This window comes from Glandiceps talaboti, chromosome 22 (assembly GCF_964340395.1).
Source record: "Glandiceps talaboti chromosome 22, keGlaTala1.1, whole genome shotgun sequence".
NCBI lineage: Eukaryota > Metazoa > Hemichordata > Enteropneusta > Spengelidae > Glandiceps > Glandiceps talaboti.
In genome coordinates this window covers 10478149-10501054 of record NC_135570.1, presented here as the reverse complement: position 1 = coordinate 10501054, position 22906 = coordinate 10478149, and the positions used below count along the sequence as shown (strand labels likewise).

At 35.5% G+C, this 22906-nt stretch overlaps 1 protein-coding gene across 2 annotated transcripts; it reads left to right on the top strand.

Moving 5' to 3' along the window:
* The first annotated feature begins 4710 nt into the window (after positions 1 to 4710).
* On the top strand, positions 4711 to 22257 carry LOC144452246 (uncharacterized). 2 transcript variants are annotated; one of them, XM_078143299.1, is made up of 8 exons: positions 4711 to 4878; positions 11988 to 12089; positions 12379 to 12846; positions 14414 to 14478; positions 16407 to 16564; positions 18336 to 18368; positions 18939 to 19074; positions 19602 to 22257. In XM_078143299.1, exons 2-7 carry the CDS (start codon positions 12015 to 12017, stop codon positions 19064 to 19066), a joined length of 927 nt encoding a protein of 308 aa, XP_077999425.1. In that variant the 5' UTR covers positions 4711 to 4878; positions 11988 to 12014; the 3' UTR covers positions 19067 to 19074; positions 19602 to 22257. The 2 variants fall into 2 exon arrangements, with proteins under 2 accessions (XP_077999425.1, XP_077999426.1); XM_078143300.1 differs by having other exon boundaries at positions 4716 to 4878; positions 12379 to 12405.
* Positions 22258 to 22906: the final 649 nt, after the last annotated feature.

Genomic DNA, 22906 nt, shown 5'->3' with positions numbered 1-22906 from the left:
TCACACCAAAATCGTTAGATAGATGAGAATTTTTTTTACAGATTACATGTAGGTCGTGTTTTGACAACATAATCGTGAAAACTTCAAAATTAACTTCACAAGTATCGCACGGGTCAGAGCGGACTAAGCTTTGCACTTCCATATTTACTGCGATCTCGAGTTTGGTAGAAATGTCATCGATGTTCCCGTTATTTTCCTTCCGTGTTCTAATTCTTTGAAAGTATCTGTTATGGCTGTTTTATGATTGATTAAACTTGTATTTCCACACCCAATGTCCCATCTCAGAAAACAGTCAATAAAATCACAAACATGTGCTTCTCCGAGTTATCCCGATGTGTACGAGTACCACCCCAGCTATTTCAAAACAAACGCATAAATGCATACGTCGTGATGGGGTGAGTACGGACTCTTGTTTGGTCTCCGCTCTGTCTCCGTGCGTATGTTTGACTACGAAGTCAGTCGATGTCATTTACATGACGAGGATTATTGCTGGATAGTGCCAAAACATATGGAAACGATTTTTGAGAAATCTGGAAAGAATTTAATACGATTTCTCAACTTTCAAATTTGAATGAAACAAATATTTATGATGCCTCCATGATTGTACTTTGTAGTCTTGTCAGTTCGCGTTACGTTCATCTCAACAACATGCACAGAGCTAGAGATCGTAGCAGTCGACAGGTATAGGAACTTGACTAGGCAGTGATGCATGATCTATGTGTACAACATAGACAGTTGTCCTTGAAATTTGATGATCATTACAGAAATAAAAGAGTTGCCAACGTTAGATTTGTTTATGAATTATATCACTCGTTTATCAGTATCAAATGTCGCACTAAATGTTTCAAACATGTCTTGCTTCGGGGTCATCAGAAAATTTAACTGAAAGTATGGGAATTCTTGATCGAAATATATTCAGTCATAAAATCCTCAGGTTTCTGACAATTTCCAATACTTGTTACAAGAAAGGCTGCATTCCAAGAATATTTGGTTAGCTACATGTATTACATCTGATGCCATACACGTGACACGCACGATCATTGTCCAGTTTGCACCACATGGTGTGCCTCGCCTCCTGTACACGTACCGTACGTCTATCTTGTCCGTCAGTGCTACATTTTGCTTCCTCTCTTCATTTTTCTCAGATGTTTTAAGAATTTGAAAATAGTCAGTGTCCGATCAACAAAATTTCTTTCCGCTGAAGTTTAGAAAACATTTAGTTCTACTCTACGTAAACGTCGTGTTGTTGCATCATACATCATGAGACGTCACATTGACCTCACACTTCGCTTCGCGCTTCCTTCAACGTCCAGGTCCCTATGAAACTAGTTCGAAGGCTTTCGCTAGCGATAGCGTAATCCTCAAATGTTTTCCAAATAATTATGAATTTATTTATTTCTTTTTTTTACACTTTGGATATTTTACTTGCTATTAGTACTTCTGGGAAACTCATATTTAATTTTCCGACATTAGAATTTTTTTCAATGGTCGTCAGGTTTTAGTACTTTCCTTAGCCGGTCCCACAACTAAACTGTTGTACGTGGTTATACTTATAAGTTATAGCTGGACGTTGTGACCGGTAGGTAACCGGCTATTATCTACATCACTATCTACTAGGTATATAGGTACGTCAACGACACAACTACTTGACAGAAAACACTTGTCGCGCGCACAAAAAGTTGTATGAAATTGTGATTTTACTAAGGAGTGTAGCAACCCAGAACGTACATCGATCAAACTGAGAAACATTTTGGTTTCATTTTATGTCATTCTATTTCAGTAACAATGTATCATTTTCACGTACCGTTCGCACATGTGAGCTTGATTTTAGGCAAAATATCGGGCTAACCTTGGAGGAATTATACTGACAGTATAATTCCTCCAAGGGCTAACAGAGTGCACACAGACTCTTTTGTTCGCTTTTATTGTTTGCATTCGGTATTTGGCATTTCGCACGTTGTTTATTTGCACCATTCACAGTGTCTTATCATGCTTTGTGTAACTTATAAGCCTAATTGACAACTGGCCAACGGTTTTTACTATACAAATTTGAAACAAATTTTGGGTCAGTTTGACGGTAAACCTGCTATATTGGCTACCAAACTTAGTTATCGTCAGTTATTTCTACTCATGTTGCATCACTATATATTTACAAACAGTATATATGAAATATGAGAGCCATGTGAAACTTTTTCAGTGCAAAATGGGATGAAGACATGAGGGCAAAGTCAGTGCTCCTTACAGCAGTTTGAATTTCCCGCATATGCATACATTACCCATAATCCTCTTTATATAGTGGACCTTGGGCAACAATTTCTTCGATGTTAGTTTGACACAGCAAGTACTCCTCGGCTTCAAACCGTGTGATTCGTCAACTTATGGCGGATGAAGTACAACAGAACACAGAAGAAGAGAATTACATGTACAATATATTATACTCCGGGATCATACTACAGCTAGACCGACTTGGCCAATCAGAGGCCTTGATTTCAGTTGGTTATATGGCGCCATAACCCAACAACTCGTTCGGTAAGGCTATGTGCCAAAATCTCAGGGACTACGCCCCCTCGCCGCCGGTTTATTGACACATAACCTCTCCCGAACCAGTTGACTATCTATTACTTATTACTTTTTGTGCCCACATAACTTGTACACTGAATGGTGGCCATATTTGTAGTGAACAATCATTATTTGCGTATGCTGCAAAAACATTAATACACGGAGACTCCATTCAAGTGTCTATCCCCATATTTATATTTGGTCTAAGCTTTCTTTTGAGACCTTGACTTTAACTTTCTGGGTAAATTATCAAAATCCACCCATTTCCAGCATATTATATTACAGACACTTTGTTGTATCTGTTTATTGCCACTAATTTCTTTTAAATCATGTTACCATTCAGTCACATAGAAGTAAAGTACATGTATCATTTGTATGTGTTTTAGGAACACTTGTATACCTCAAGACGTGTTTACCTCAATTTCCTTCGTCCTTTTGTTCTGGGCGTGATCGCTGACCGTGGGAAGGTGGTAAATAAAGGTAAATAAAGAAGGAGGTAAATAAAGAAATCACGCCGTGTCTACTACATCAGATTAGATACTTCCGATAACTTGAATATTTGTAGCCCTGCTTGCATGGCATGTGATCCGTGATGGGTCCGTGACTCGATTCTGACTTGTCCGTGACTCGAACCCCATCAGGGACCCCCACCCCCACCCCTCTGTGTGGCGAGTGCAACGTACGTGACTAGTTTTATTGTTTGCAGACTCATACAGAATGCGGCTGTAACCGTGCGAAAAATAAAGATCTGTAATATTCCACAAACTTTCCTTTATTACACATATACTTGACATAAAATTATCTGCCATTGAAAAGTCAGGCGAAATTCCTCAAATATCATTCATTCCGTTTATTTATTTGTCACGAGTTTTATTCTTATTTTATTTTATAACGATTTAGTCTATTAAAAAAATTACTACAACCACGCGCAATTTCAACAATGGCGTGCCATCTTAACTAAACGACATTACTGAGCAGACTTTTCTAGTACGACGACATGGACCAACTTTGTGTTCCAGATGACCTGTTTGTCAATACTCCGTCTACGAACAATAAAGCAGTGTAGGTGTGGGTGGTATGGTATTGTAGATACAGGGCTGTCAGCGACCTTACGGTGACCGACAAACATGACGTATAGAAGAATACTCCCAGCCTTGTGTATGACTCTGCACCTACGTACATTTATAATTGTATGTTCACTTTACTTTAGAAGTGGTTGATGGTAACGATATTTCACTATGTTGACATGTCAAATCTGGCCCTAGCTACCTTCCCGGACAGCACTTAAGATTCCTATACAGGCTAGAATAGAATAGAATAGAATAGAATAGAATAGAATAGAATAGAATAGAATAGAATAGAATAGAATAGAATAGAATAGAATAGAATAGAATAGAATGTTGCATTCGTTAAGAAAACGACATTTCTCCATTGGATTTTCTGCAATAAGTGTTTGGGTGCTATAGTGGTCCGATCCCCTTGTATCAACTAATCATAACTCGTGTATTCCCAACTACTGATAACTGGTACAATAAATAACGTATCTACAACCGTCGAGTCTTCCTAGCTAATGTTTTTTCTTCAGTTGAACCACTTGACTATAATTATGTTAATATTATTTCTCCTATAGCAACGTGGCACATGGAAACTGCATAGTCATGCATTCTTATTTATAGGTAGTGTAATATATCAACACTGGGCACACCTACTTCATGTAAAGTACTTTCTTTATGTGCTACACTCCTTTATAGTATTCATATCAAGTGTAAAAGTGTACTTTTTCAATGTTGCCTTTCTAATGTGGTCAATTAGCAAATGAAACAGTATACTTGTACACTTGGTATGGACGCTATAGACGATTTACAGAACACGCTTTATTTTGGTGTTATGGGTTGTATGTATCAAGGTACGTACAATAACCCAAAAGTCACCGGATTGGAATTCTTTCCAAGCAGGCGTGTCTCTGTTTTGTTTATTTTTTTCGTTGACGTATTTGTGGTTATGTTTTTTAATGTCGAATATTTTGTATCGATTTTCCTAAGAATACTTGGTAAACAGCCAAATTACGCACGGTGACGTAAGCGCCGTTAAAAACTAGATTCAACGTTCATTGGTTATCACCTATCGGAGGTCATATAAGGTCACAACTATATCGAGTCGTACACAAATAACACTGTACTTATAAGCTTACTACAGACCATGTCTGATAGTGTCAAAACATCGAGCCACAACTAACCGTGTACTGAGTGAATCTGATAACAGTTTGTTGCTGTACTTTGCCGAAATACACCTGTCGACAACCCAAAACAAAGATTCTAGGTAAGATATTGTACTTAAATACTTACAGCTGTAAAACTATCAGTTTGAAAATGTATTGGAGGAGATGAATTCGTTGTTCTCAGATAACACAGATACAACAACGGGCAGATATATGGTTTTCATTAATTGTATGTTGTTTCAGACCAAAAAGTGATGGTTTTTAATAGAATCGCCCCCCCCCCCCAAAAAATGGGGAGGATGTTAATCTGTTCTTATATGCCCTTCCATTAGTAGTGAAGGATATCTGCCCCCCCCCCTCCCTCCCACTGGATTTCAACTTGCCAGCCAGTCCATTGCTCACCAAATATTGAGAATGATTTACCTACTCCCTACCAGTTTATGCTTTCCTCTATACCAACAATTAATTTTAGCGTACACAATGTGCCCCCGCACCCCTCCCTCATAATTCCCATATGTTTTCCCGTTCCACTGAATCAAAATCAAGACTTCTGAGCCGCAATTCTTCCTTTTTTGCCCCCTCCCGCTACCGATCGAAAAAATGTTACCAGCCCACACTGAAAAATTGCGTATGAAGAGCTTGTAACTGGAACGGCTTCGTTGTCTGCACCGGATAAGAAATTATTGTACACGGTGTAAGAGCACAGAACAATGGTATTTGTTCCACGTCTATTATATGCCGGAGTACAACGTGACCACTAAAGCATAACTGGTGCGACCACTTTATGACTAAGCAGTTATGATGACACTACCTATAGTTACCATAGAAATTAAATGTACATGGGGATACACTTGAACCAAATAATAACACAAACACATCCGGGACAACAATATTTACTGAGAAAATATCTGAACAGGTATTGTGTTTGTCAATGTTTTACGTCACACCTCTGACATTCTATATTTCATGGTTCACCAACTTCGCCATTTTGTGTTTTAACGGTAAAGGACATACCGACGACAAGACTTGGTATTCAGTTAACACAATCATGAATCGGACTGTTGTATTGTGACAAATACTTAAAATTTTCTTGTTATTTTAAAATGAAAAGAGATTTATTTATAACATGATATCTTCAATTCTAAAACATTCCAGATAATGCCCTGTTCTTGGTTTATTTCATGGACAGTGCTTCTGTTCGTACAGAGTGTAGTTTTGGTTAAACCACTTTCTAATTTGCATATATTTAATGCTAAGAACAATGCACTTCAATAAACAGAGACTAAAACTATTATTGTTGCATGTAGTATACTAGTATATAGTACACAAGCAGACGACATTGGTGTCTTGGTCATGTGACTACAGTACCCGTATAGGGTAGACACAAAATGAGGTTGATTCAGAATTTATATTTTTTAAACTAATGATGGCGCCGTTACATGGCGACACTTCACGTCGTGCTCTGGTCTTTTTTGTCGTTTTTATCCTTGTACTCTTGTCTGATTTTTCTACCTCCTCCGTCTATGATCGTGAACAACTAGATGTAAGGAACAGAATAGGTGAGCTTAAACTTCAACCTAGCCGTCATTCTTGCGACTTTTCGTTTTACCCTCTGGTAGGTGGTATAGGACCATCAGAACAAGAACAGAACGTTTTGGGAAGAGTTTTTATCCATCTGCGATCCGTATTTTAAACCGAACATAGACATCTACCGCCTGTTTTATTATAACTTGTCTCAATATTGTATTTTAGTATCGTGTGTGTTTTACTGTCTGTCGTGTCATTTTTTTATATTCAAAATGAGCCTTGAGCACTTCCACCAAAGTTAATTGGACGGTCACTTTGCCATTTTTGACAAAGTGAGTGTTGAGCACTGTTGCGCTCAGTTTGTAAATTTCGGGACCCTTACATATGATATAGGCATAGGGTAGACACTGCATGAATTTGGATTTTATATCTTTTTACCTCGACCTCTGAAATTAACCTCCGCCTCCTCGACCACAGAAAATAACCCCCCTACAGACGTAGGCGTTTACAGTCGTTTATCCTTTATTTGAGTACACGTAACAAAACCCTGGGGAGTTGTTAATGGTACAAAACATAAAAGGAAAATAATAACAAAACTAATAAACTATCTAGAAGAGGCTGTAACTGATACTGATGACATATTGTTTAATATATCGACAGTATCAATTCTAGACTCTAATGGTTATCGATAATTGGGAACAGAAGTACCAAAATCCACCAACCTAAATAATAATGACAATCGATCGATCAGCTAAAATAAGCATTTAATTGCTTTCAACAGGGGTCCACTCAACTGGAACCAATAACAACTAAAAAAACACCTAAACACAACCACAATACATATTCTTTACATATAAAGCCATGTAAACAGGCTCCTAAAACTGCAATCCTCAACTACAATATATTGGGTCGGGGATAGATTGAGACAGTTAATCCACTATTGTCATAAGAGTTTCATTGCCCCAGATTGGGAACAGTCTACCTCGGTCCGATTTCCAAAAGATACATTTTAATACATGTAAGTTTGTCTCTTGCAAATGCATTCATTCCTTGTGATCAACATTTCATAGAAATGTTACGTACTACACAATCTGATTAAAATCCGATGTTACAGTAGATGTTGGCTAATCGTTCATTGATATTTTACCTTGATTCGTTATTTTGCCTGAATTGACCTTCTTGGTACATGTTTACATTTTTTAGCCTGATCGCCTCCTCTACTAAAAAAACGTAAACATGTACCAAGAAGGTTTGCGTCAACTGAAAACAGTTGTACGAGAAAGATTGTGTTAGGCCGCGAAAAGAATCACCCATTCTAATTATAGCGAGGATTGTATAGGTCAAAAATATTATTCATTTTCTGGTTGTAAGGCTTCATATTTTTCGATATTACAGACTATTTTTACCATAATTCATTTATAGTATTTCGAAGGAATCCACACTCAAGTAGAACCATGCGCGAACATTTTACCCGGACTTTGAAAAGTTCAGCGCTTACTACAAAAGTAGAACACTAACATTTGGACTCGGGCTAAAAAAACGAATCGGAATCAATTCTAACTTCCCGCCAAAATGGGAATGGAAAGAGGGAATTCAACCATTATTCGTCTTTAATGTTTTCCTTGACGTTTGACATCACAAAAATGTAATTCCATGCCAGTCATTGGGGGTCGCAAGTTTCAGATATTAGTAAGAATGAATGGATACACCAAATATTGATGGTACAAACTTCAGTTTACCACACAGGGAAAAAAACGACAAAAAACTGAACAAGATGCGTACTAGATCGATATTTGTAACATCACATCGTCGTAAACCACAACCTCTTTTACGGCACTGTCCAGAAGGCGATCAGCAGAAATATGTGTTAATCTGGCTTGCGGGAGAAAACTATTCCAACGAATGCAAACAGTTTAATATGGAGATATCTCATACGACTTTAAATAGGAAACACGAAAGGAGGAGTCGAAGCACCTCTACATCAACAAACCTAAAAGGAATTCAAAGCTGTATCGTGATAGCGTTCATCAAATGTGACATAACCATTTTTAAAAAACAAATGGCGCGTGTTTTTCATCGGACAGATCCATTCTCACAGCTCTAGATCGATATATTAGACTAATATCGAGATTACAAGCAACGTTAGGGATCAGTAGTTCAATATAGGATAAAAAAATAGATTATTTTACTTTGGGTGAGTTTTTTTCAGCATACTGGCTTTGCATTCATAGCACTACATACCACTACACAGATTTGAAATTGATTGCGCCTGAAATAATTTTGTTAGAAGCTGAAGGGGCTGGGGGGGGGGGGGGGGGGGGGGGCACTGAGGCCTAAGTTTAAGAATCTATTTTTTTTTATCCTGCATTGGACAATTGATCTCACCCCTTATTAGCGGAATCACAAACAAGGAAAATAATTTCATTGTCTGTGGTGGAATTCTATCTCCTTTACACAAAAATGTAGATTCAAAATATATTACAAATAAATTAATGGTTACAAAGTCTGTAATCTCAAAAAATCCAATCACTACAGCAATCTTTATTAATTTTGAATAAAATATTTAAAACGCAAATGTGTTCATTTTTTCTATAGTGTGAAATCGTCACCTAGCTGACTTGAGTTTTTGCAAAACAGTGGAGAGATCACATATAGCCTTGTGGGACTACTACTAACTGGGGAAAAAAAAGTTTACCACATTTTCTTTTTAAAAAATTTGAAAAGAATAACAAATTCAAAAACATTTGAAGATTATGAGACAAAAACATCTCCGCTGAAACAACAAAACATATTTGTCATAGACAGTGCTGTAAAGAGGCTCAAAACCGATTTTTTACAACGATGGTGCCACCCTTTATTGAGAAAGCTAAAGATAACAACATTATGTATATGGACATGTCAAGCAACAAGGTATAAAGGTCCACCATGGTTATAAAATGTAGGTAGTAGACAGACGTTGGATTTAGTACTACCACTTTCTAGATATCTTTGTCCTTGAAAAATCTAAAATATTTCGGCAGGATATCATATTACTTGTGTATTTACATCACAGGTGAGCTTGAAGAAACTTAAAAAGAAATAACTATATAAAATAAGCTTAACGTAAGAGTAAACAAACTGGTCGTCAGAGATACAGGTGTAAATAGTGCCACGGTATGGAAAACCATAACAATTAAGGCCAAGAGGGGTCAACCTGGAGTGGGGATTTATTGTGGATTTTAGGAGAGACATTTCAATCGTGAACGGCTGTTAACAATACACGATTTTGTCAAGCATGATGGAAAAGATGAAGTGAAATGTTCACATGTACAATGTATAGAGTTGTGTAATACTTGTATATTAACACTGGACCACAGCCAAGAGGCCATACTATGAATATGAAATGTGTGTTATGTGAAAAGGAATGCGAAACATTGACCAGCTCCGTGTTTGTAGTTCTGTTCAGTAAATAGTGAAAAACTAAAAGATGTGTACAAACTTTGTCCTTGTACTACAGGAATAGATCTGTAAAGAAACTGAGTGGAGACAAGAAATCACATTCAAGTAATCACACTCTACATCCAATATAATGTACTAGAATATACAGAACTTGATATGTGTTGTTTCATGTTTGTTTTCCTAAGTATAAAAATGTTATGTTGCTTCGATTCTTACAAATCTAAAACACTAATTTCTCATCTGTATTGCTATTTTCAAACTTGTTTCAAGTTGTGGGTGTGCTTCGTTGTACGCCTCATAAATCATTCAAGTCAACTGAACAAGAACAGTAGAACTGTGTTGTTTCTTCATGCAAGGATGGAAGAGTTAATGTGGATATTTTCAAAGCTTTAGGGGTAAGATCAATATAATTCAACGTAGGATAACACACCAAATTCTTTTACTTTGAAGGGGGTGGGGAGTTTGAATAATTTTAGTTCTCATCCTACAAAAACGATTTTACTTTTCATGATCTGTTTTGTACAGACCTTACAGACTATTTTGTACCAGTAAATACAAATATTTTTCATTTAAAAAATGTCAAATTGAGAAACAGAAGAATTTTGGCCATACAAGGCACCAACATATTACTAAAGTGTCAATAAAAGAGCTGTTTTTTTTCCTTGCTACATACTGGCTTTGTATTCATAGCATTACATAAGTTTACTCCTTCACAGATTTGAAATTGATTATCAATTTTCAGTTTTGGCCAATTTAGTTAGAAGGAGGTGGGGGTCTGGGGCCTAGTATGGACGTCAATATGGTCTCTAACTAAACCACACCTGGTAAAAGTCCCTCAATCAGCACAAAAATTTGTTCATCCAATCAGTGAACCCCAACTGCTCGAGTGATGTAAACAGTGCACTGACAAATATACCATATTTGGACATTATGTAACTGCCCCAATAAACACCAACTTATGAGGGACTGTGTTACTGGTTAGAATTTTGTGATTGATTAACAAAGGCATGATGTTAATGACTGTGTGGGTGGCTGTGGATGAATTTTAAATTGCATCTCATGCATCTCAGGACTTCTAGAGTAACAACTTTGACTATACTGTGAGTGTAGGTGTAAATGATAATGATACTGTATAGGAACTAGTCTACCTGAGACCTATTACGATAAGAATTTATTATTTTATCCTACACTGAACTATTAATCTCGCCCCTTATGTGACGGACAATGTACATATCTATGTATGTACCGCTGGGTACTGAGCAGGCTTAGTTAGTTAGTTATGTTTACGAAAACAAACAAAAGAAATATTGACAAGCATCAATAACAGAGTAATTACAAATCATTATCAACAACAAGAATTACTATATCAAAAGTTTTTTATCATATGATAAGTTTTCCTTAATGCGAAATGGTTACAATTGTGGCCAAATAATATATCTATAATTCTTGTTGTTGATATTGATTTGGACTGTTGTTGATGCTTGTCAGTATTCATTTATTTTTCGTCTGTCTTTCCATCTGTTCGTTTGTTTAGTTTTGCTTGTTTGTTTATCTGTTTTTGTAAACATAAATAACTAAGCCTGAGCACCCTGTGTTCCTACTACATGTACTATGTACTACAATTGTACAATGAGATATGAGTATACCTTTGTCCACTAGAAATAAGACAGAGCCTCATGTGTAATTGTGCCGTTCTCAAGTACGCAGGGTATTTGCATGATGAATGTTTGTAGTTTTCTCTCTGTGGCTGTACTTTCATGAGTACAGTAAGTGAAAGTACAGCAGACACTGCACAGAACAGCTGGCATTGTAGTATAATAGGTAAATTACAATTGAGAATGCACACATTACCCCTAAACTGGACCTGCAATACAAATCCATGAATAGAATAAAGAATAATAGTATTTTACCATGCATAAGCCAGATTCACCACAAAAAAATATGGAATACATACTGGGCATTCTACGTCATGACAACGTATGTCTACATCACTGGTTCTGCTGTGTTCAAAATATGACTCAAAACATTTTTCTTTGATATTGCTGGCAGTGGTATACTTATGTTACTCTCCAATATTTGTCTTCATTCATCCAGAAAAATACTAGTGACCTAAGTCTATCAACTCATAGTGACAAGACCCCTTAGGTCACTCATATTTACCTTTGGCTGAATGAAGACAAATATTGGGGAATAACATCTAATTATAATATATTGTATCATAGTATATGATTGACTTTATTTTCAGATTATATGTGTGTCACAATATGTAATAATGGGACGACGTCTTTGTGATATGTTTACGTTGATATTGTTATGTAGTCAACTTGTTGGCGTGGACAGTGCGGAGGTACGTACATTATAAAGACTAGATATTATTGGTGGTATTATACTCTTTGTAAATTTATATTGGTTCATTCATTGTTGTGAATACTATATAGATGTTTACATGGACATTGTTCAATGATTTGAATATTGTGATCTCATTTTTCATAAATTTAACCCAATAGTTGAATTTGTTAAAATATCAGGTTCTGACAATATATCATCTCCATAAGAGAATCATAATAATTTTCTGAATAACTGTTTTGCTGATATTGGTGTTACAGTAACAATGATTTTTATCTTTTTCATTGAAGACACCATGTGGAAGCTGGACAGACTGGGTGAGTGATGAGAATGGGGGTCCTATTGATCCAGCTGGCCAAGGCGAGTTTGAGATCATATCACAGTTGCGCGTTGCAAACCCGAGTATTTGCGAATCGCCGTCCGACATTGAATGTGCCCTTGCAAATGATCTTAATACTGCATACAATGAAGCAAATCAAGTGGAAGTAACATGTTCATCGTCAGCTGGACTCACCTGTTTCCATGATAAACAGGAGGGTGGAAGTAAATGTTTAGACTATGCTATTCGGCTTCTCTGCCCAGGTCCATGTGTCATTGTTTGTGTTGAGATATCAACACAAACCCTTTGCAACGCTACTGACGATCTCCATGGACAGAAAAGCCACACAACGTTTGAAATGGGTTTAATATGGAACGAAAATTTTAAAAACCAATCATCCTGTGTTTATCAAAATACTGCCGCTGATATTTCTGATATGGTAAGTTGAACAACACTCCATTTGAAACTTCAATTTTTTCCAATTTCCAAATGTTACTAGCTATATATACACCCAATCTGTGAAATTGTCCAATTCATGAAATGGGTAGGTAACTGTACCCAGTTCATAAAATAAGCAATCGTGTTGCCCAGGTTATGAAGTGGGTATTGTATTAAAGATATGCCCAGTACATGAAATGAGCATCTTTTATAGGACACTCACAAAAAAGAATAAGAATCAAACAACTTTATTATCATGTATTTACAAACTCATCACTTCACAATTCTTATTTTATTATAATTCAGTGTAGCTTGTGTTTTTAATAAAGTTCAATGATCAACACCCCAGTTCAAAACACTTGCCCCAAAAATTTAATTTGCCCTTTTTAGATCGTAATTTATACTCTCATTTGCATTAGGTTGACCATTCCATGAACTGGGCAACAAAGTTACATTGCACATTTCATGAATTGGGCAGTTTCATGGATTGGGTGTACCATATGTACAATAAAATCTGCTGTTGTTATGTTGTTAAAGAACTGCAAAAAGAAGTACCAGTATTTTGTTTCTTGTGACCCAGCATGCATTACCTAGTAAAGAAATTGCAATGTCTTTGAAGTGTTAAGGCATGTATACAGCACCATCTCTCGACAAAACCTGATATTATGTCAGAATATAATAAGAGTACATTTGTATTTTGAATGCAAATAATTGTCCATTTTATCATTAACCACAAGCATAATACATGAATATGTGAATGGCATTCCAATGCAAGTATAGTATCAAAGATTAGATGCAAATTAGTAGTGAAAATCAAAGTGATCATATCAAAATGACAACTGGGTATTAGATAGAGTCATTATAGATAGATAGTCATCAAGTTTGACAAAATTCAGAACTATAGATGATAAATCCCCTGACTGATAAAAATAAATCATTATGCTAATTACCCATGTATAAATATTAAAACAAAATCCATATCTGGAATTATAGTATCATCAGTATATTCACCAAATTAGAGGAAATAAATTCAGAACAACCATTGATGACATGTCACCAATTATGCAAATAAGTCATGTAATATGCATATCACCCCCAATATATATTTTTATCTATATATCGGGTTGTCGGTGGCTGAGTGGTTAGCTCATACACCTCTTACCTCTGCAGCCTGGGTTCGAACCCGCCAGGTGTCAGAGCTGGGTTTGATTTAAAATTTAACAGGTCTGTATATAAGAAGGGTGATGCTCAGTTTGACCCTGCCAAACAACGCAGGTTTTCCCCGGGTTTTCTAGTTTCCTCCTGCTTCTTCAACACTTCGGGCACTAGGGCGCTGCTCTTTTGGCGACCATTTAACAAATGTCATAACAGTGCTCAATGTAATATTAGGAACAGAGCATTATAGACATAATTAAAAAAGAATAAGGATGTAATAAGTCGTTACTCAGAGTTTTATGCTTCCTCAGCAATCATCAGGTGACTGATAATACTACTGAACCAAAAATTTGAATTAGTCTCGAAAAGTCACCATGAAAGTAAATATTAATTGCTTTTCTTCTGCCTTACAGCTGTTTGCCATATTTCGATCAGTTGACCTTGACATATTCCAGTGTTGTGATATAAAACATCTGAGGTAGGTATCAATGTCATGTCATAAGGTGAACCGTATACTTGTTCGTCTGCCAATGTGGTTTAGAACCACGGCTAGTCAAAGTCCCTCAATCAGCACAAAAAGGTGTTCATCCAATCAAGAGAACCCAAACTGTTATACCGTAGTGATGTAAACAGTGTATAAGTAGCATCCTGAGCTGACAAATATACCATATTTGGACATTATTTTTTCAATCAACGTGTCATAGACATTTGGAACAGTTTACCACATTTTAAAGTGTGTCTTGATAACCACCTCAGAACAGTAAGGGGTCTTTAAAAGCCTCAATGGCTTCCTACACATAAATTCACCTGTAAATTCACATTACATACTGCCCCAATAAACAATAACATTATATGCAAGACTGTGATTGGTTAGAATTTTGTGACTGATTAAAAAAGACATGATGTTAATGACAGTGCGGGTGGATGTGGATGAACGTGTTTATTGTATGGCGAGGCAGGGTTTGAAATTAACTTTTTCTTTGGTAGTCCTACCAGTAGTGGGCTACCAATTTCAGAATAAGGATTGTGACCTGTAGTCCAATATTCCTGAACTGAATACAGATTTTCTCTATTGGAAATATGTGTTATTAAAATACTTTCATGTCCATAAATCTTCCATCTTCATCACATAATCAGTGGTAGCCTGAGTTGGCTACCAGCTGCAAATTATGGTAGTCCCATGACAAGAATTGATAATCTGTGAACATGGGACTACTGTTAATTTTGAGCCCTAAGAAGTAATGTTGACTGCTGACTTTTAGACATTTAATACAAGAAAATAGTGGCAATGGTGTTGTAGCACAACTGTACAATTTTTAAAAATGTTTACCACATGCTGATCCATGCTAGGTATAGGTGTTCATTTGCTGAATGACTATCCAGTTGCCTATCCACCCCTGTTGTTATCTTTACAATATACACAATCATTTGGCTGTTGCTATGGGTGTGGTCATGGTTGCTAGGTATATTTGCATACATTTTTTCAATGTTTATCAATTTGTCTATTAATCTATTATCTTTGCAATATAATTGATCATTTGGCTGTTGCTATGGGCGTGGTCTTGTTGATAAGCATTTTTGCATATACTCTTAGAATGTTTGTTCACTTGTCTAAGAATCCCTGTTGACTTATCCTTGTGAAATACACCACCATCTGGCTGTTGCTATGGGTGTGGTCATGGTTGCTAGGGATATTTGCATACATTGTTTGAATGTTTACTCACTTGCCTACCAGATATTGTCATTTAATCAAAATATACTACCATTTGGTTGTTGCTATGGGCATGGTCGTGTTGCTAGGGCCAATTGTGTCAAAATCTTTGACAAAATCTGCAGAATTACACTTCTTACCAAGTTTCAGTCTCATTGACCAAGTACTTTTTTAGATATAAGTTTTTTACCAAAATTCATATTTTTACACCTAATATGCATATCTCTCATAATATCATTATATGCTCAATATTTTTTCATCTATACATCCCAAGATGCATCCCCATTACATTTCAGCCCAATCTGCTCAGTAGTTTTGGAATGAAAAATTTTTTACCAAAAAGACACATATTTTTAGACCTAATTTACATATCACTGATGGGATCATGTTGTAAATAATTCTTAATCTAAACACCCTTAAGAATGTTCCCACCAACTTTCAGATCGATCTGCTCAATAATTTTTTGACCAAAAATTACATTTATTTTACCCAAATCACACACTGGTGATATGATCATCTTGATTTGAACATTTCCAAACTAGACACCCAAGGTAATACACCGACCAAATATCATGGTAATTATATATTCATTTTTTTTTATAGTAAGGTTACATATTTTAAAATTATAAATTAATACAAAAGAAATAAAAACCGAAATACACTTTTGTGACACGGATTCAATGCCATCATTGCAGATCAAAAATCTCTACCAATGAGAATGTGGCAGTGGAGGTAGAGTTATATCTACTCAGTGGTGAAACAATTACAAAAGATGAACTCTACAAAGCATTCATTGATGGTGCTGCCAAAACAAACAACACTATTAACTTGGAATCCATCACTATAAATGTTGGTATGTATTACGTTATCATCGTGTTTTCTAGTTCTATATGGAATACAATAAGAGGGAGGTACTGGAATAAAGCATCCTAAACTTATCAATGGTTATCTCAATATGGGGGGGGGGGGGGGGGGGGGCAATAGCCAGAAATTTGTTACTCTACATACATAGCATCTAGAGTAGAGGCCACAAAATAGTTAGATATACAACATTAACATTGTTGCAAATATGAATTGTTAGGAGTAAACCATTTGATTTCAGGGGGGGGGGGGGGTCGGGGCCGAGAGGATTTGAACCGAACAACAGATTTTTTTGTTTCAACCACCATGAGAGCAAATCTTTAGTTCTAGGGACTATCCGTCACTTTGAATCTCTTAATTCTCAAGAGAGATTTTGAGATTCAAAGCTATCTATAGCATACAGAGTAAGGGCCACAAAATAGTTAGATATACAACATTAACATTGTTGCAAATATGAATTGTTAGGAGTAAACCATTTGATTTCAGAGGGGGGGGGGCTAGAGGATTTGAACCCAACAACAGATTTTTTTTTGTTTCAGCCACCATGAGAGCAAATTTTTTTTTGCCGAGTCCAAGTAGGGCCACAGCAAATTTGAAAAAAAAATATATGCTTTAAATTTGACTGGTTGCTGCATTGCATCATGGCATGTTGTGTAGAATAGTACTGATATCACTTGTCCAGTTTCTGTCGAGCAATATTTATTATTTCTTTGATGGTTGCATAAATACATACACTATTACATACATACATACATACATACATACATACATACATACATACATACATACATACACATACATACATACATACATACATACATACACACACACACACATACATACATACATACATACATACATACATACATACATACCCGGTACATACATACATACATATGTACGTACATACGTAAATCAAGGACCAAAAGAATGCTTTCTGATGCTATTTTAACATGTCATGGTAGTATAAATAATACAAGTTAAAATTTGAATCAAAATTCTAGAGAACAGTGTGGGGATGGGTATGGGAGGGGGTTCCCTCCCCCTTCCTGGCCCTAGAAATTTGTGAAAATTTAAGGACTAAAAGAGTGTTATCTGGTTTTATTGTTACATGTCAAGGTGATAACAATACCCACCACAATTTTAATTTGAATTCAGAAAACTAAGACTCAAATCTCAAAGTGCACTGTTCCATGCCATTTAAAACTATTTTCATGATTATAATGAAAAATTACAGGATTCATTCAAGGTTTGATTTGATGGTAACATTTTTGTTTTGTTTCATTCTCGCAAACAAGAGCTGTTATTTGCTTACGATGATGTTTTGTTTCAGCATTTGCCAACAGTTAGTATAAACTTTTGACAAGACAGTTTAAAAGTTTACCGGTAGGTGCCGCCACCTATGGAGAAACACATGTACCTGGGAATTTGACATTTGTAGCTGCCCATGCTCTGGAAACAAATTCTTTATTCCTACTTTTGGCCAGTGACAATTTTTTTCTCTCAAAAATCCTCCAGCCCCCCCCCTAATCAAATGGTTTTACCCTTAGCATGTTATCATGTTAGAGGTGGTATAACCTAAGTCACTGTTTAGCAAACAACAACAGAATATTTGCATGTATACATATTAGTTGTTACCCTAGGTGTAGCCTGTTACATTGGGATCTCAAAAAATCCATCTGTTTGTGTCAAAGTCTGAAACTATTTTCTTTAATATGACGTCATTGTTACCTTGGTTATAATAGTTTCTTTGTATATTTCAGAACCAGAACCAGGACCACAAGGACTTAAAACAGGTAGGCCTTAAAGGTGGTTTTTACCCCTGAACAATTAAGATAGTGTGTTAGAGTGAACTAACTGATCTCCATGAATTTACATTTTTACATGGGGTACAAATCATGTTGTTTGGCTAGTATGGCTAGTCTAGCTAGAGGCCACAGATAGTCTCTAGACTAACAGTATACATAAGCATTATACAAATATGTATCTGAGGTGTATTATACCAAATATATCATTCACAATTTGTGAAATTCAAAGTCTTATCATATTCAACACAACAAATCTCCATACCATGTATTAAAATAAAAAAAAAATATTTCTAAATACACACACACACACACACACACACACACACACACACACACACACACACACACACACATACACACACACACATACATACATACATGTCTGAGTGTGTATTTGCATGAGTATGTATGTCGGTCTGTATGTATGTCTGTCTGTGTGTGTGGCAAATCGAAAGGAATTTGACATATTGATATGTTAATATGCACATTAAATTTGCATGAATTGTCTCATGTTCTTGTAAATGATGATGTTTCTGTATTTTATTTGTTACCACCCAGGTGCCATTGTGGGTATTGTAGTTGGTTCCATCGCTGTCATTTGTCTCATCCCAGTATGTGTGACTGTTATAATATATTGTGTTAAAAAAGCAGGTGCCAAAGCTGTAGTCGGGGCAGGGAGTGGATGAGCTATCACGTAAGATGCTGTTAATTTTCTTCAGTTCTAGTCATTCCAACCACAAAGGCTGTAAAATACAACCATTGCTGACGGACACTATTTATATTTGGTGATCTATCACAGATACACTAACCTGAAAGATTATACTTATATAAAGTGATGGGTTAGCGAGTGGTTACATATAAAGCAGACAAATGGCTGGACCTTTCAGACTAACTGATATACCTGTAGTTACAAAATGTAGTTTGTATTTTATCATCTCCATTTATTGTAATATTAATTTTTCCGTTCCATAACAAAAATTCTTTCAATGTACAATGCATTTAAACTGAGGTTGACTTCATTGTAGTTACATTAATTTATCTTACACACTCTCAATACCAACTTTTTAATATTCCACTCAAATTAAGATAACAAAATTGAAATTGTTGTCACAATTCAGCTAAAGTTAGGTGTAAAAAAAACATTTCAAAAAAATTAATTTATACATTTATATATATCTATATCTTGGTATGATCAACTTTTCTAAAATTATTTCATTTCAGAATGTGCTGAGGAAGTAGTAGTTTACAAGGATGGTTGGTAAATTCTTGTAAAATGGATGCTTTTAGTTTACAAAGACGATTTGATATATGTGAAAGGTCTATAAAGGAAACATCATTTTTACAGATTTTGTACATTTCTCTAGTATTGTCATTTACACTTTTACTTTTTAGTAAGACTATTTATAATGTATTATGAGATATGTATTTACAATGAATCTTACCGCACTACCCAAAGGGTTATCAAATGTACTACATTGCTGGATGAATCGCAACTTATCCATTATCGGTAGAGTTAAAATTATTAAAATTTTAGTATTAAAATACTCTACATTCTTAGTCTTATCAATGTACATTAAAGTGATAAAAAATTAATTATCTATTCACTAAACAACCATGATAGACTCCATCACCTTTTGAAATTATTTGGAACAACAAACATATTCTCATTCAAGGTAAAAGTATTTTTCTGAAAGATTTTTTTAAGACTTAAGTGTTAACATTTCAGATATTTCCACCAGAGATGGTAAATTGTAGATTGGAATTATTTTCACAATTCATGGATAAATCATAATGAGCTCTTACGTTGGCAGGGGATGACATCCTTGATGCCTCCTAACTGAACAAAATACAAGGTAGTCTGTGTACACTAAGACCAGAAAACACATTTATGGTTTACTGTAAGGAGGAATCCCTGGTGTTATTCAGGGCATGTCCTAGGCAGTTCCGCACTTTAGTTTCAAAAAATTATTTTGTTCCACAAAGAGTCTAAATTTTGTTTGTAGATTGTATGGGAGGGGGGGGGGGGCCTTGATTGGGACTTCATTTACCATTGGGACTACTTTACCATTCAAAGTTACCATTACTATTTTTAGTAATACTCCATGAATTTCAATGGAAAAAAAGTCACAACATTCTATATACAAACTCAATGCTTTTCAAGGTAAAATCATCTTTACTGAATACAGACTCTTATACATTTTGTCATAGAACACCTTTGGTGTACTTGTTTGTCAAATTTGTGAAAGCCATCTGGACTGACCTGGTTAACACTTGGTGTAATGCTTTGAATTGTTCAAGGGTCCCTTCATCTAAATAAAATATTTTAAGCAAGAAAACTTTATTGAATCATATTACTATTAACTATAACAAAAAAAAATTATTTACAATTTTAAGTTGAAAAAACAAAGACCAATGTTTAATCATTAGAGGTTAAACAGGTACCAAACTAGTTACAATTTAATTTCAACGATAAAGGGGCAAAATGCCTGATTTTGCTGTGTAAATGCATAATTAATAATCATTTGATCTTATTTTGTTACACTTCTCCCTTTATTATTTTAATTATTGTGTGGTAGATATGATGAAATGTAACCTTACTTTGCCGGGATTTTGTTTTCTTGTGTGTTTTTGTCCATCTGTGTTTGAAATGGAAACTTGTCTTTGGTTTCAAAGATATTTTAATTATTGTATTTTAAGGCTTGATTTTTCCAGTAATATAACAGAATACATGAGTGCTGGTGTGGCGTACTCGAACTATTTGCATGTTAATGCTTGCAGTGTTCTCTGCGCCCGGCGAGTGAAAGTGCAGCAGAAAACACTGCAAGCATGAGTGCAAATACCCCTGAGTACCTACACTGGAACTCACATGGCATGGGGTTTGTTATTATATTATATGATTATCTGAAACAGCACTTTCCATAAAATCAAAAAAATCTACAGCACATGCCACAATAATGTACACCATTTCAAATGTATAGTTGATCGATTTAGTCCTTATTTGCATGCAGATATGCAATAATGTTTTTGGTAACACTGCAGTGAAAATACCACTACTAAGCTCACGCACCAGTGCAAATAATCTCTGGTACATATGTAATAAAGAACAGTTAGATATTATTCACCAATATTTTTCTTCATTCAGCCAAGAAAAATATGAGTGACCTAAGGGGCTCAGCTCAGTCTATTATACTACCGTATAAATTTAAAAGAATTCAAAATCTGTAAAGACATTAAAGAAACAAGTTTTTTCGTGCATTGTTTCTTAGAAAATTAACATTTTATAAACCAATTTTGCATTAACATTAAATCTAACGATTGTCATTACATTTGAGATGGCAATTTTAATTTTGAAAAAAATTTGGGTTAAAATATTGAAAATTTCAAAAAGAAAAATCAGTAGTAAAAATTTTAAGATATTTGATATATTTTTTTACATATGGTAAAGTCTATTATTCCTTATTCAAACTATAGAATTTTTATTTTATCTTATTTTTTTTTTTTTTTGGGGGGGGGTTCTTGTTCCATATTACCTCTAGACATCAGTTTTAAAGAAACTGGCCATACATAACTGCTACAGACTCTGCAATGTGTAAGAAATAGCTTGATTTTGATAACTGATGCAGAATGTCAAGATTTGGGTCAAAGGTCGCTTTCTTACAAGAGAGCTTGCATAATATATGGTGTTAGACACTTGAATGGACGTTCTATGTATTGAAGATTGTTTTTTTTACTTTTTTTACAATTTGATGTGATAAAACCGGCTTGATTTCAATCATTGTGGCACTCTCAGACATAAACCAAAAACTTATTTGATGATGTAATCATATACTATAATACTGATCCCAGATTAATAAATTTGAATGACAGTACCACTCTCTCTCTGAGGTTATCTAGTCTCATTGTGTATGCACCTTCAACTGCCTTTGGTTTGTGGGGGTATGTAGCTGAGAAGATGCTCAGACCAATGTTCTTAAAAACTATGTATAGACCCTTCACCATTCAACTGGAAGTAAAAGGTCTAATTCACTATTCACCAGTATCTTCAGATATCAATTCACATTCTCCAAATATTAAGTAGTTCACCATTGACCAGTAAATCTAAATCTTGTGTAAATTCACCAATATCAAACATACAATTTTGTCATAGTTTGACTTAAGCCTAATAGAATGTTAACATTACGTACATTGTATGGAGTTGGCATTTAGACACTAGAGATGTGTATGTATGTGCGGGACCAGTCAGTTTCTCCGGCCTGTATCAGTATATATTTGTCAGGTCGACAAAAAGTCCCTGACCAGTGGAAGTGCTTGCGTTGGGATGTCTCGCAAATACAAGACTGTGAGCACCATCATGTAATTAGCGACTATATAGATATGAAATATTTGTTAATTAGTTTAATATCACTGTCTTGCTGTCTTGACAGTAAAAGGTTGGGGGAAAGCTTGGATGGAAAAAATTACATCGGTGGGGGGGGGGGGGGGGTCGAGGGGGGTCTTACCCTAGAAGAGCTGGAGGTAATTTTGAC

Coding starts and splice junctions, on each gene's coding strand:
- LOC144452246 (XM_078143299.1), top strand. CDS start 12,015: ATGGGACGACGTCTTTGTGATATGTTTACGTTGATATTGTTATGTAGT. Junction 12,090..12,378: donor TTGGCGTGGACAGTGCGGAG/GTACGTACATTA, acceptor TTTTCATTGAAG/ACACCATGTGGAAGCTGGAC. Junction 12,847..14,413: donor CCGCTGATATTTCTGATATG/GTAAGTTGAACA, acceptor TCTGCCTTACAG/CTGTTTGCCATATTTCGATC.